We start from the raw sequence: 12,531 nt of genomic DNA, 5'->3' as shown, positions 1-12,531 counted from the left end.
AAACAAACAAAAGACCCTGTTTTACAGATGAGGAAACTAAGGCATAAAGAGGTTGAATAACCTTCCCAAGTTACCCAGTGGCAAACCCATCTCTGCCTAATCCGGAAGCTAAGTTCTTAACCATTACTGATCCTGCTCAGGGGGAGATTCGGTTATACAGATGCAAAGTCACTGAACTAAGCTTTTTCTTAAAACTGTTTGATTTTTTGAGAGACAGGGTCTTGCTATGTTGTCCAGGCTGGTCTCAAACTCCTGGGCTCAAACAATACTCCTGCCTAGTAGCTCAAACAATACTACTCCCAAGTAGCTGGGATTACAGGTAAGAGCCACTACACCCAGCTTTTAAACTACTGAATATGGGGTAGCACTTATGCTGGGCCTTTAAAGATGAGGAAGTTGAGAGGCAGGGGAGGAGGAAGAAAGCACTTATAGAAAAAATCCTAAGAGGAAAAAAAGCAGAGGTAGGGAAAAGTATGATGTGGGCAGTAGATCAAACAGATGCTTTCAGCATGACAGGCATGCACACTCCTGACTAGATATCATTCCTACGGCTCAGCTGCTTCCTAAACTGGTGCCAGTGCTCCCCTAACCCTCTTCAGTTTCATCATCTCCAACACCACCATCATCGTCATACTTACTCTGTGCCAGGAAGTATGTTTAGTGCTTTTCACATATTATTTTATTTAATTCTTTCAACAGTCCTCTGAGATACGTATTATTATCTCATTTTACAGATGAGGAAACAGATGCTTGACAAAGGCAATTTATCCAATAACATATGGCGAGCAGAGCCAGAATTCGATCATGGACAATGTGGTTGTAACATGAGAATGTCAAACTTCCCAGTGTCCCTTGCCTTGTGATTTGGGTGGGGCTGACCCCTCCTTAACCTCCGGAGTTGAGCCTTAATTAACCGGAGCCAATCAGTCCTTCTTATTCTCTGGTCAGTATTTGGATGAAAAGTGGGCGTATGGCATTAGGTTGGTCCAATAGGCGTAAAACCCGGGACTTTGGTATGATGGTTGAGGGGAGAAAAGTTATTTCCTGTGTTGAACTAGTGTGATGTGCAGGTGTCACCTGTCAAGTGGCCTTGAACCACAGCAGCCACTTTTGCCACCTTGAGGATGAAGATACCCATGGTGGATGGGAAAACCAGAAGAATCACAGAGAAATAGAGGCCCATTTGTGAAGACATTAAGAATCCACAGATTAGACCATACCTGAAACCTGACCCACTCCTAGACTTTCTAGTTACATGAGTCAGTAAGTTCCCTTTCTTGGTTAAACCAACTGAAGTTAGATTTCTTTTGGTTGCAACCAAAAGCATCTAAATGGATACACACTGAGTCTGGGGTCCACATGTTAATGATTAAATTATTCTGCTTCCTTTAAGATGCTCTGGGAGAGATTCAGGAGTTCCAGTCAAAGCATGTCTGGGTAAGAAGAGACCTAAGAGAGCATTTCTGTCAATCCTCTCCACAATCGTTTTCCCCTTCTCCGCGTACATACACGTGCTTTACCAGGGAAGACACCAAGGTCCGGAGAGATTAAGTGAGCTGCTCAGAGTCACAAGCAGAACGATGATAACAACACAGTCTCCTGGTTGTCAGCTGCCACTTGTCTGGTCTCAACAATCCTAACATCATTCTATTTAACTTTGAAAGATAAGAAATTATTTTCTTTCTACTACAGATAGCATCTTCATTTTGTTTCTTTTTAGCAAATTTAAAAACAAACCCAATTCTTTTGAAAAAGAAGCTAAGCTCCTGATGTCAGTGGGTTGTTCAGCCAGAGTGAAGGGGGATGAGCTCTGCTTAGCCTCAGACCCTGACCTTTCCCCATCGCTTGTTGTTGAGGTCTGCACATGGAAGACCTACTGCTGGGGCCACAAGACACCTGTCACTCACATGACAATGAAGCAGCTGCAAGTTCAACTGTCATAAAAGAAAAGCAGATAAAAGACCACAGGAGTTCTGAGAAGAAACAGTGCTCCTTTAGCTTGGAAGTAGAGAGCAGGGGAAGATGGGAAAGGCTCTTTCAAGCAGGAGAGAGCGAGCAAAGGCACGGTAAGAAGGAAGCTTGTGTGAGAAACAACGCAAGGTGAGAAGAGAAGGTTGTAACCAGATTTGGGGAGGAGCAGTCCCTCAAGTGCTAAGCTAAAAAGTTGGAATCTACTCTGGAAATGAGGTCATGTTCATGAGAGATAGTCTGAAAGAACCACATTGGAGGCCCAGCTCATTTGGTGCCTAGCTTTTTTTTTTTTTTTTTTTTTTTTTTTTTTTTTTTTTTTTTTTTTTTTTGAGACAGGGTCTTGCTCTGTCTCCCAGGCTGGAGTGCAGTGGCTCACTGTGGCCTCACCCTCCCAGCTCAAGTGATCCACCCACCTCAGCCTCCTGGGTGGCTGGGACTATAGGCACTTGCCATCACACCCGGCTAATTTTTGTATTTATTTGTAGAGATGGAGTTTCATCATGTTGCCCAGGCTGGTCTCAACCTCTTGGGCTCAAGCGATCCTCCTGCCTTAGCCTCCCAAGGTGCTTGGGATTACAGGAGTGAGCCACCGTGCCAGCCCTGCCTAGCTTTCTTATCTTATGCAAGTTATCTGATCTCTCTAAGCTTGATTCCCCATCTGTACAATGGGAACACTATCCATCCTCACAGGGTTGCTGTGGAAATAAAATGAAATAATGCATTCAAAGCATCTGGTGTGGTACCTGACTCTTAGGAAGCATCCAAGAAATGTGCTGATTGAGTGAAAAGTAGAAACACTAGGGTTTGGCCACTGAGTGAATCTGGGGAGTCAAGAGCCAATAAGTCAGGTTTTAAGATTGGGGAACCAGGACAATAGTCCTTAAGCTTCTTATGGGAAGAGATTTTTGTCTCACTCTGCATAGAGAACAGTACTTGGGACAGGAATCAGGATAAGCGGACTTGGAAATGGCCAAACAGAAGAGAGCAGAACTCTCTGGTGCTCCTGGAAAGTTTCTGGGAAGATCATCAACTAAATTGTTTGGAAATAAAAATTACAGAAGCTAATTGGCCAGAGTGAAGCTAACACGCAAATGAATCTTTATTTCCTAGACTCACATTGACTGATGTCCAAATAGGATGGAGAGATGGAAAAATCCAATTTGAGTTGCAAATTTTGCCAAAGAGACATTTACACAAAGCATCCAGAGTCATTTCTAATAAAAGTCACGGAATTTTCCAAGGAAATCAGTCTATGTGTCTCTACCTTCTTTTGCTCACTTTGTCTAAATAGTTCATGGTGGTACCTGTCCAGAAGCCTCTCCATCCACTGAGGCCCAGTGAAATCTCTAGTCCTCTGTGAAGCTTTCCCAGGTCCTTCCAACCTTTCCTCCTATCATCTCTGATCACTGTCCACATCCATTATCTGGTAACCAATCTTAGACTATTTTAGGGCAGCTCTTGGATTAACACCTATTCTAGCAGTTTTCAACCAGTGACTTGCCTGCAACAGTGGTCCACAGAGAATCTAGATCTTAGGTTCCTGAACCTATTGTCACAATCACCTGGGAAGCTGTTCAAAAATGTATATTCTGGGGCCCCTATTTCTAGTGATCAATTCGTTTGTAAAAGCTTCCCAGGTGTTTCTGATCAGCAAAGTTTGAGAACCTCTGGTCTAGACTTTGATTAGAAATGTCTCTGGATGAACTTTTCTTTCATTCAGACACGTATGCATGCAGCAGACGCTTACTGAGTATATACTGTGTTCTGGTCCACATTTTCACGACTACGATTTCACTTGCTATAATCCCCATGGCCACCCAGAAGCATGTTCCTATCACTAGACTTAATGTAGTGCCCTGCATATAGCTGGTCTCAATAATTAATTTATCCAATGAATACTATTTAATTTTTGGCACACTTATGCCTCATCTCTTCAGATCTACTCCGGGGGTAAAGATTGGGTTTTATATTTTTTTGTAGACCAAACTGTCTATCTGCATGCTTTCCCCATATAGTTGGGACTCAATAAATGTTCCTTCATTTGGCTTTGATTTAAACCCATCTCAAGTCTTCTTTAATCTTTGTTTTTGATCTAAAAATAAGGCTATATGGAATAATGGGGGACAAAGGTTTTGATGACTCTGAATTCTACCCCTGTCACTTATTAGCTGTGTGATCTTGAACAAGTTCCTCAAACTCTAAGCTTCTGATAATTTATTCTCACAACAGAAATAATAACTATGGCCAGACGCGGTGGCTCATGCCTATAATCCCAGCACTTTGGGAGATCAAATGGGAAGGATTGCTTCAGCCCAGGAGTTCAAGACCAGCCTGGGCAACATGGCAAAATCCTGTCTCTATAAAAAAATTAAAAAAAAAAAATTAGCTGGATGTGGTGGTATGCAACTGCAGTCCCAGTTACTCAGGAGGCTGAGGTAGGAGGATTGCTGGGGCTTGGGAGCCGGAGGCCACAGTGAACCAAGATTGTGCCACTGCACTTCGGCCTGGGTGACAGAGCGAGGTCTTGTCTCAAAAAGAAATAGTTAACTATGGGCCGGGCGCGGTGGCTCATACCTGTAATCCCAGCACTTTGGGAGGCCGAGGCGGGCGGATCAGGAGGTCAGGAGATCGAGACCATCCTGGCTAACACGGTGAAACCCCGTCTGTACTAAAAAAAATACAAAATATTAGCTGGGCCCGGTGGCGGGCGCCTGTAGTCCCAGCTACTTGGGAGGCTGAAGCAGGAGAATGGCGTGAACCCGGGAGGCGGAGCTTGCAGTGAGCCGAGATCGCGCTACTGCACTCTAGCCTGGGCGACAGAGCGAGACTCCACCTCAAAAAAAAAGAAATAGTAACTACTCACGAGATTGTTGATGAGGATTAAATAATGCATGTAAAGCACTCGATGGATAGAAGGTACTATAACCATAGGAGGCAACTATAATTATTTTAACTACATGCCTCTCAAGTTCCTTATACGTAAAATGGATACTTCGTAAGTGAAAATATTGCCTAGGGCCTGGTGCATTTTCAGTGCTTATAAAATGTTAGGAACTAATTAACAATGCTATGTCTCTCTTTCCTAGCCAAGGTCTCTCATTTTTCCTGGATTAAGCCCTTTGGCAAAACAGATTCTTTCCCAGCAGCCTTTTCAGGCCTCAGACACCCCTACCAAAGCCAGTGTCTACTGAACAGGCCCAGAGGAGCCCAGAGGGAATGGATGGGGCTTAGGTTGCAGCTGTCCTCTCCTGCTGGGACCCTGTTTCTGGTGAGCAGAGGACTGCTGCTCTGCCAGCTGTGTGACACTTTCATCACTGGATTTTCAAGATACAGTCCAAGATAAGCACTTCTCTTGTGCTTCCTTTCAGACAAAGCTCTCTGAAGACTAAAAGCTCATTGGCCTGACCTTTGGTCTCTGGAGGAAGTGAGGAAATATCATCCAGCTTGTAGACAATGAAGACACCAAGCACTCGAGGGATGAGATTGAGCAACAAGGTGGCAGAGCTAGAGAAGAGGCCTGATAAGAGTGTTCCAGAGCATTAATAATTGTGATAAAAATAATCTCTGTCTCTTGTGAAGGTCTTACAGTTTACAAGGCATCTTCACACATACTAGCTTGTTGGCTCCTCAACACTCCTCACCTGAGACTGATGGAGCAACAGTCATCTCCGTTTTAGAGAGGAAGAAACTGAGTCCCAGAGTTGTATGATTTGCCCAAGGTCACAGAGGGTGAGAGGCAGAGCTGGCCTAGAACCGGGTCGGCTGACTTCGAGTCCAGGGTAATCGCGGATCGGAAAGAAGGAATGGGGGCCCTTCTTCCACCGCCGTGAAAAACAGAAAACTGAGAGTAAGAGTAAAGTACACAAAAGGTGGAGGAGCATAAAGAAGCCCGGGGTTCAGGGATGTGAGGCTGCAGGGTGAAGGTAGGGCCGAGGAATCAGGGTAGGGCTGTGGGGTCCAAGGTGGGGCTGCGGGGCCTGGGTCCTGGTACGGGAGCTCAGTGGGATTCCAGGGGCACTGGCCGTTAAAAGTGCGAGGCGACCGTGGGAGGGTCAAGGCAGCGGGTGGCTACAGGTGTCTGAATAGGAAACGTAAAGGACGAAGATTAATGTGCAATTCCTATGACTGAGAGACGCCGAGGCCCCAAACCGGGCCAGAATACAAAAGTCTGCAGGAAGCTCAATTGAGATATAGGTGTTTTCTCCAAACTTACCCAGTCAAGCTGATTCCTCAGAAGCAGCCCCAGACGTTTAACTCGACGGAAATGAGAAACGACCCAGGAACCCGTGGCCCTTTGGTCGTCGTAGTTTCCAGGGCTCAAAATGGACGCTTGGAAGCACTTCTCGTTCCTCAATCTAGAACTACAATTCCCGATGTACAGTGCGCGAGATTGCGCATTACAACTCTAAAACTACAACTCCCAGAGTTCTACGCGACCGTCCAGCCCCGCGTGGTCGTGCGAAACCGCCCAAGGCCTGGGATGCGGTGTGATTCCTCCCCCTGGTGGCCTGAAGAGGTGCCGCCGCGATTTCTGCTCTCGAGCGGAGGGTTTTGCTTGTAGTCCCGTGCGTAACCCTCCGCCTCACCCTCCTCAAATAGTCCTCAGGCGTGCCTAAAAATGGCCCCCGCTTCGCTTTATTCTCAAGGAGGTGGGAGGAGGTTGGAGTTTGTTTTGTGTCTTCTGCACACTTTGCTTCCTGTAAGAATAATAGACTGATCATTCAAATTAAGGGGACATTCCCTACCAGCCTGCATCTGTTGACACCTGTGATTTTCCATTGTCCTCAAAAGACTCCCTGGCAGAGAAAGGGGAGGAACCCGAGTAATCTGCTGGGCCGCATCCATCCCACATTACTGTCTAATGCTGGTTCTTAGCGACACTGATGGACAAGATACCGCTCCTAGCCTCAACAGAATCACAGTCTAGCAGAGAATTCAGACAAATGAATAATGACAGCACAGAACCGTGATCTCACGGGGAGACACAGCAAGCGTGGGAGCCTTGAAAAGGGGCAGAGGCCAGGCTTGGGGGAAAGGGGCGGTGTCCGCAAGGCTTCTTAGAGGGAGTGATGTTTGTTAACATTGAGACCCGATATAAGGAAAGAACGTAGCCAGGAGTACAGAGACTGTGAAGGACATTTCAGAGTATGGCATTAAGTTCAGTGCTGGCTGCAGCTGAGTGTGAGGGATGGAAGGAGAGTATTTTCGGGGGAGTGGGGGTTAGGCAGAGCCCATCCTCAGGAGTCCTGTAAACTTCTATAGGAAATTTGGATCGTTCAGGCAGCTCAAAAACGTTCAACGGCCCTCTACTACCTATGAAGTGAAGTCCCAACTGCTTAGCCTCACATTCAAGGTCTTCTCCAACCTGCACTCCCCCACGCCCCACCCCCCACCCTTCAGCGCCCCTCCTCTGGGAGCTTTGTTCATGCCTCCAAAGTTTCCGCTGACATCTGTGTGTGCCTCGCACATGTGAGTTGACTCACACTGCCTTGGGTATCTCCTGTATTAGAGGTCTTAACTCTTGACACATTGTGAGCTCTTTGAGGTCAGGTACTGAGTCCTGCAGTCGCCCCCTCCACCCTACTCTTGCAGCCCACATCCCCCCGAAACACCAGGGTCCAGAGTCCCTGCTTTAGGCTCTCCTCTCCTGCCGACACACTGTTGTCACCCCCATCCTTCCAGGAGCCAAGATAAAGTCATCAGGAGAGAGTGCTGGCAGCCCTGCACTGTGGTAATTAAGCCTCGGATCTCATTAAATCTGTGGCTGATGGCGGCGGCCACAGAACCAGAAAAGCTTAGCGCAGATCAGAGAGCGGCTCCCTTTGGCCCATTAATCCGTGCTGTGCAGCTGGCCAGAACACTCACGACAAGCCAGAGGTCCTTGGTTATGAGAGGGACAGCTGGAGGTCATTTCTTTCAGTCTCCTACTCCCAGACCAGGCCATGCTGGAGCCATTTGCTGGCCAGCTGAGTTTAAAATTTCCCAGGGATGGGCATGTCACCACCTCCTTTACCTCCTTTGTCACAGTTAGGAAGCTCTTCCTTGAGCACAATCAGATTCTTCCCTGTTGCAAAATAAAACAGTTGAGTTTAACTATACTTCCTTCCAATCCGGTCTTTTCTAGGATAAACAACCCAAATGCCTTTACCTTTTTAAGCAAATGGTTGATTTTCCAGCATTTTCGTCATAGATCTCATCCTCCAATAGCCCAAAGTTCCCTTCAAATCTGCTGTCAGCTACCATCCCAACTCTGGCCTTTACTTTGTTGCTAAATTGCTTCAAGTTGGTATTTGGGTGACCAGCTTTGGATTTCCTTTTTTTTAGGGGGGCGGGGGGTACAGAGTCTCGCTCTGTGGCCCAGTGGCGGGATCTCAGCTCACCGCAGCCTCCGCCTCCTGGGTTCAAGCAGTTCTCCTATCTCAGCCTCCATAGTAGCTGGGATTACAGGCACATTACCACACCTGGCTAATTTTTGTATTTTTAGTAGAGACCGGTTTTCATCATGTTGGCCAGGCTGATCTTGGACTCCTGGCCTCAAGTAATCTGCCCACCTTGGCCTTCCAAAGTGCTGGGATTACAGGTGTGAGCCACCACGCACCACCAGTGGACAAAACTTTTAAAATAAAGGTAGAATAGGTATACAATAAAGTATGTAATGGGCACTAATCTTAAGTATACAGCTTAACTTCTTAAAAACATTTGCTATAACTACCATTTACTTCAAAATGTAGAACGTTTCCAATATCCTGAAAGGTTGGCTTCTCAGTTGTAATCAATCACCCCCATCCATCCTCCAGAAGGAACAACTACTTTCCGTCTCTTATCATCAACTAGTTTTGAGAAGCAACATTTTTTTAACTTTGATAATAACATTTTATGCTCACTGATAGCTGATACTTGTGTCGACGCCATTCCAGTCAAAGACCACCGGAAACACACCTGTATTAAACAAGTTGTATTAATTATTCATTGCGGCAAGAGAGAAGGCAGGCAATGGGGAAATAAGGGCAAAGGGGGTGCATCTCTGTAGGAAGGTGGAAGAAAGAATTTACAGAATTTGGGCTTTTGTTAGACAATCTGGGGAGAGTTTAAGGAAGCAGGGCTTGGCTTTGGATTGGATGCTGTCAAGAGCAAGGGTAATTCGATGACTGGGGGTCTTGATAAAATGTATCTAGAAGGAGGGGAGGCTAGACCAAGGCTAAAGCTGTCATAGGTAAGAAGCAGCAGTCTCTCATTTTAGCACGGACGGGGGGTTGGCCTTTTTCATGGTTTGGACAATATCCATTTTTTGTTTGTGTTCAGACATGATGACAGAGTGGTCCTATTTGTGTTTTGATCCATTATAGTCACAGAGTGGCCTTGTCTGCTGTTGATGTTCTATGAAGTTGTTTATGTTCAACAGGACAAGGCCAAGTCCTGGCTGTGAGTGTCAGGCTGGCCTCTGGACTTTGGGGGCTGCTTTCCTCTTTCTTACATCCCAACATATGGTGACGTCTCTTCTGGGCTGTATGCTTGGCATGTAGAAATGATTTGTCTTGGCCGGGCGCGGTGGCTCACGCCTGTAACCCCAGCACTTTGGGAGGCCGAGGCGGGCAGATCACGAGGTCAGGAAATCAAGACCATCCTGGACAACATGGTGAAATCCCATCTCTACTAAAAATACAAAAATTAGCTAGGTATGGTGGCATGCGCCTGTAATCTCAGGAGGCCAAGGCAAGAGAATCACTTGAACCTGTGAGGCAGAGATTGCAATGAGCTGAAATCTTGCCACTGCACTCCAGCTTGGCAACAGAGTGAGACTCCATCTCAAAAAAAAAAAAAAAAAAAAAGAAAGAAAAGAAAAGAAAAGAAAAAAGAAAAAGAAATGATTTGTCTTTGTGTCCTTGGGGACTTCCTAGTTAGTGGGGAAAAATGGACAAGAAAACAAATAGACACCATTATCAAGCACTCTAGTGAAGGGAGTTAAGGGTCTGGTCTCTGGAGACAGGCTACTGAATTTAAATCCCAGCTCTACCACTTACTAACTGTGAGAACTTGGGCAATGACTATTCCCTAAGCCTCAGTTTCCTCATCTGTAAATTGGAATGACAATAGTATTTATATTATAGAATTGTTTCAAGGGTTCAGTGAACTAAACATGGATCACTGGTTACTTAAGCAGCTTGGACTTGGGAGGGGGCCGGGATGGATCCAAGTTTTGGGGCTTGAAACTTACACAGTTTTGGGGGGCTCTCTTTAAGAAAAAGAATTTTAGGCCGGGCACCGTGGCTCATGCCTGTAATCCCAGCACTTTGGGAGGCCGAGGCGGGTGGATCACCCAAGGTTAGGGGTTCGAGACCAACCTGACCAACATGATGAAACCCCCATCTCTACTAAATATACAAAGATTAGCTGGGTGTGGAGGCATGTGCCTGCATTCCCAGCTACTAGGGAGGTGGGGGCTGCAGTGAGCTGAGATCGTGCCACTGCACTCCAGCCTGGGCGACAGAGTAAGATCCACCAAAAAAAAAAGAAAGAAAAAGAATTTAAAAATATCTTTTTCAAAATTTGCAAAACGTATGACCTGGGAACACATTGCTAGGTCTCCTTCCAGGGCCTGAGAAGAGGTTCTGGAGCTAAAACTTCATTACTTTCTCAATAATTCTGACTGTGGGAAGAGACAAAGAGGCAAAATTATACAATAGCTTTATTCTTTTCAAATCACTGTCTTCAAACAAGCGCTCCCAAAATGTCCTTGCCCTTAGCTGAAAACTGCTCCAGTACTCTTAGCTCTTTCTTGTATTATAGCCTACAAGTCAGTGGGCAATGCACTAGTGATGGAGAAACTGACTTAGGTCTGGTTCTGCATATAGCTACACCTAGTCTTTATCAGCATTGGGACCCAAGTGGAGTTCAAATGAATCCTTTTTAACATCTTGTTAACAAGATGTGCTTAACAAAGGTCAAGAACAGGAATTGTCCTTCCTTACTTTGCTACTATAATCATTCTTCCATTCAAAAAATATGTATTGAGGCCAGGTGCGGTGGTTCATGCCTGTAATCTCAGCACTTTGGGAGGCCGAGGCGGGCAGATCACTTGAAGTCAGGATTTCAAGGCCAGCCTGGCCAACATGACGAAACCCCGTCTCTACTAAAAACACAAAAATTAGCCAGGCACGGTGGTGGGCACCTGTAATCCCAGCTACTAGGGAGGTTAAGGCAGGAGAATTGCTTGAACCTGGGAGGCGGAGGTTGCAGTAAGCCAAGGTCGGGTCACTGTACTCCAGCCTGGGTGACAGAGTGAGACCCTGTCTCAAAAAAAACAACAAAAAAGTATTGAGCACTTAGTATGTCCCAGGCATTATGCTTGGCACTGCATATAAAGCAGTGAATAAGAGGGACCAATTCCCTGCTCACACGGTGCTTTCATTCTAGTGAGGAGAGACAGAGTTAAACAAACAAACAGGTGGAGCGCGGTGGCTCACGCCTGTAATCCCAGCACTTTGAGAAGCTGAGGCAGGTGGATCACTTGAGGCCTGGAGTTTGAGACTGGCCTGGGCAACATAGTGAGACCCTGCCTTATAAAAAATCAAAAAAGAAAATAGCTGGGCGTGGTAGTGCATGCCTGTAGTCCTAATTACTACAAGGCTGAAGTGGGAGGACAATTTGAGCCTAGGAGTTTGAAGCTGCAGTGAGCTACGATTGCGACACTGCATTGCAGCCTGGGTGACAGAGTGAGACCTTGTCTCTAAAACAAAAACAAAACTCCAAACAAACACATAACCAAGATAATTATATACTATGTTAAATGCTCCACAGGAAGTAGGATACTGCTTTGGTGGAGAATGAAGGGAGTGAGCTACTCTCAATAGGGTGGGAGGGAAGGATTCTCTGAGGAGCTGGCATCTGAGCTGAGCCCAAGCATACCTACCATTTATTGATTATCTCCTATGTGTCAGCCATGTCATTAGGTAACTTTCAAATACTTTACATTTAATCTTCCTGTGAAGTATGTCATATCTTTTCCATTTTTCAGATGAGAAAACAGAGGCTCAAAGAGGTAACAGCAGACAGTGTTGACACCTGCCTCATAGCCCCTCATCCCTTCTCTGAGTTCCCTTGCCAGTGTGGTAGTTTTCAGCATGCTCAGGGCTCCACCACACAAGAGCCTGCTTCTCTTGGCTTCCTTGCCTGAGAGCTTTCTTAGGTATCTATGAACCAGGAGGAACAGGCATGTTATGTACCCCAAGGGCAACCTTCAACCATCAAGAGAGTTGGTGCCTAAATGCCCAACCTCCTCATCTTCACATAGGAGAGTCTTTTCTTTTTCTTTCTTTCTCTTTCTTTCTTTCCTCTCCTTCCTTTCTTTCTCTTTCTTTCTTCTTTCTTTCTCTCTCTCTTTTTTTTCCACTTCCCCTTCTTCTTCCCCTTCCTTCCCCTCCCCTCCGCTTCCCTCCCCTCCCCTTCCCTCCCCTCCCTTCCCCACCCTTCCTTTCCCTTTAAATTAAGAAACAGGGTCTGGCTCTGTCGCCCAGGCTGGAGTGCAGTGGCACAAATATTGCTCACTGCAGCCTCAAACTC

General features: G+C 46.1%; 1 protein-coding gene across 2 annotated transcripts in view; it reads right to left on the bottom strand.

Annotated features, from left to right (window-relative positions):
* Positions 1-7,221, bottom strand: part of PAFAH2 (platelet activating factor acetylhydrolase 2) — a 39,007-nt gene extending 31,786 nt beyond the window's left edge. Inside the window, exons 1-2 of one of the 2 annotated variants that reach the window (XM_034958760.3) lie at positions 6,185-7,221; positions 5,613-5,786 (exon numbers count right to left, since the gene is read on the bottom strand). In XM_034958760.3, coding sequence (XP_034814651.3) covers positions 5,613-5,637 — 25 coding nt within the window. In that variant the 5' untranslated portion in view covers positions 5,638-5,786; positions 6,185-7,221. The remainder of the gene's footprint in view (positions 1-5,612; positions 5,787-6,184) is intronic. The other variant, XM_003809461.6, reaches the window with a different exon arrangement.
* Between the last annotated feature and the right edge of the window lie 5,310 nt (positions 7,222-12,531).

The sequence above is a fragment of the Pan paniscus genome, chromosome 1 (assembly GCF_029289425.2).
Source record: "Pan paniscus chromosome 1, NHGRI_mPanPan1-v2.0_pri, whole genome shotgun sequence".
In the NCBI taxonomy this organism is placed as follows: domain Eukaryota; kingdom Metazoa; phylum Chordata; class Mammalia; order Primates; family Hominidae; genus Pan; species Pan paniscus.
Note: the sequence above shows the minus strand (reverse complement) of the source record. Positions and strands in the feature narration are given on the sequence as shown.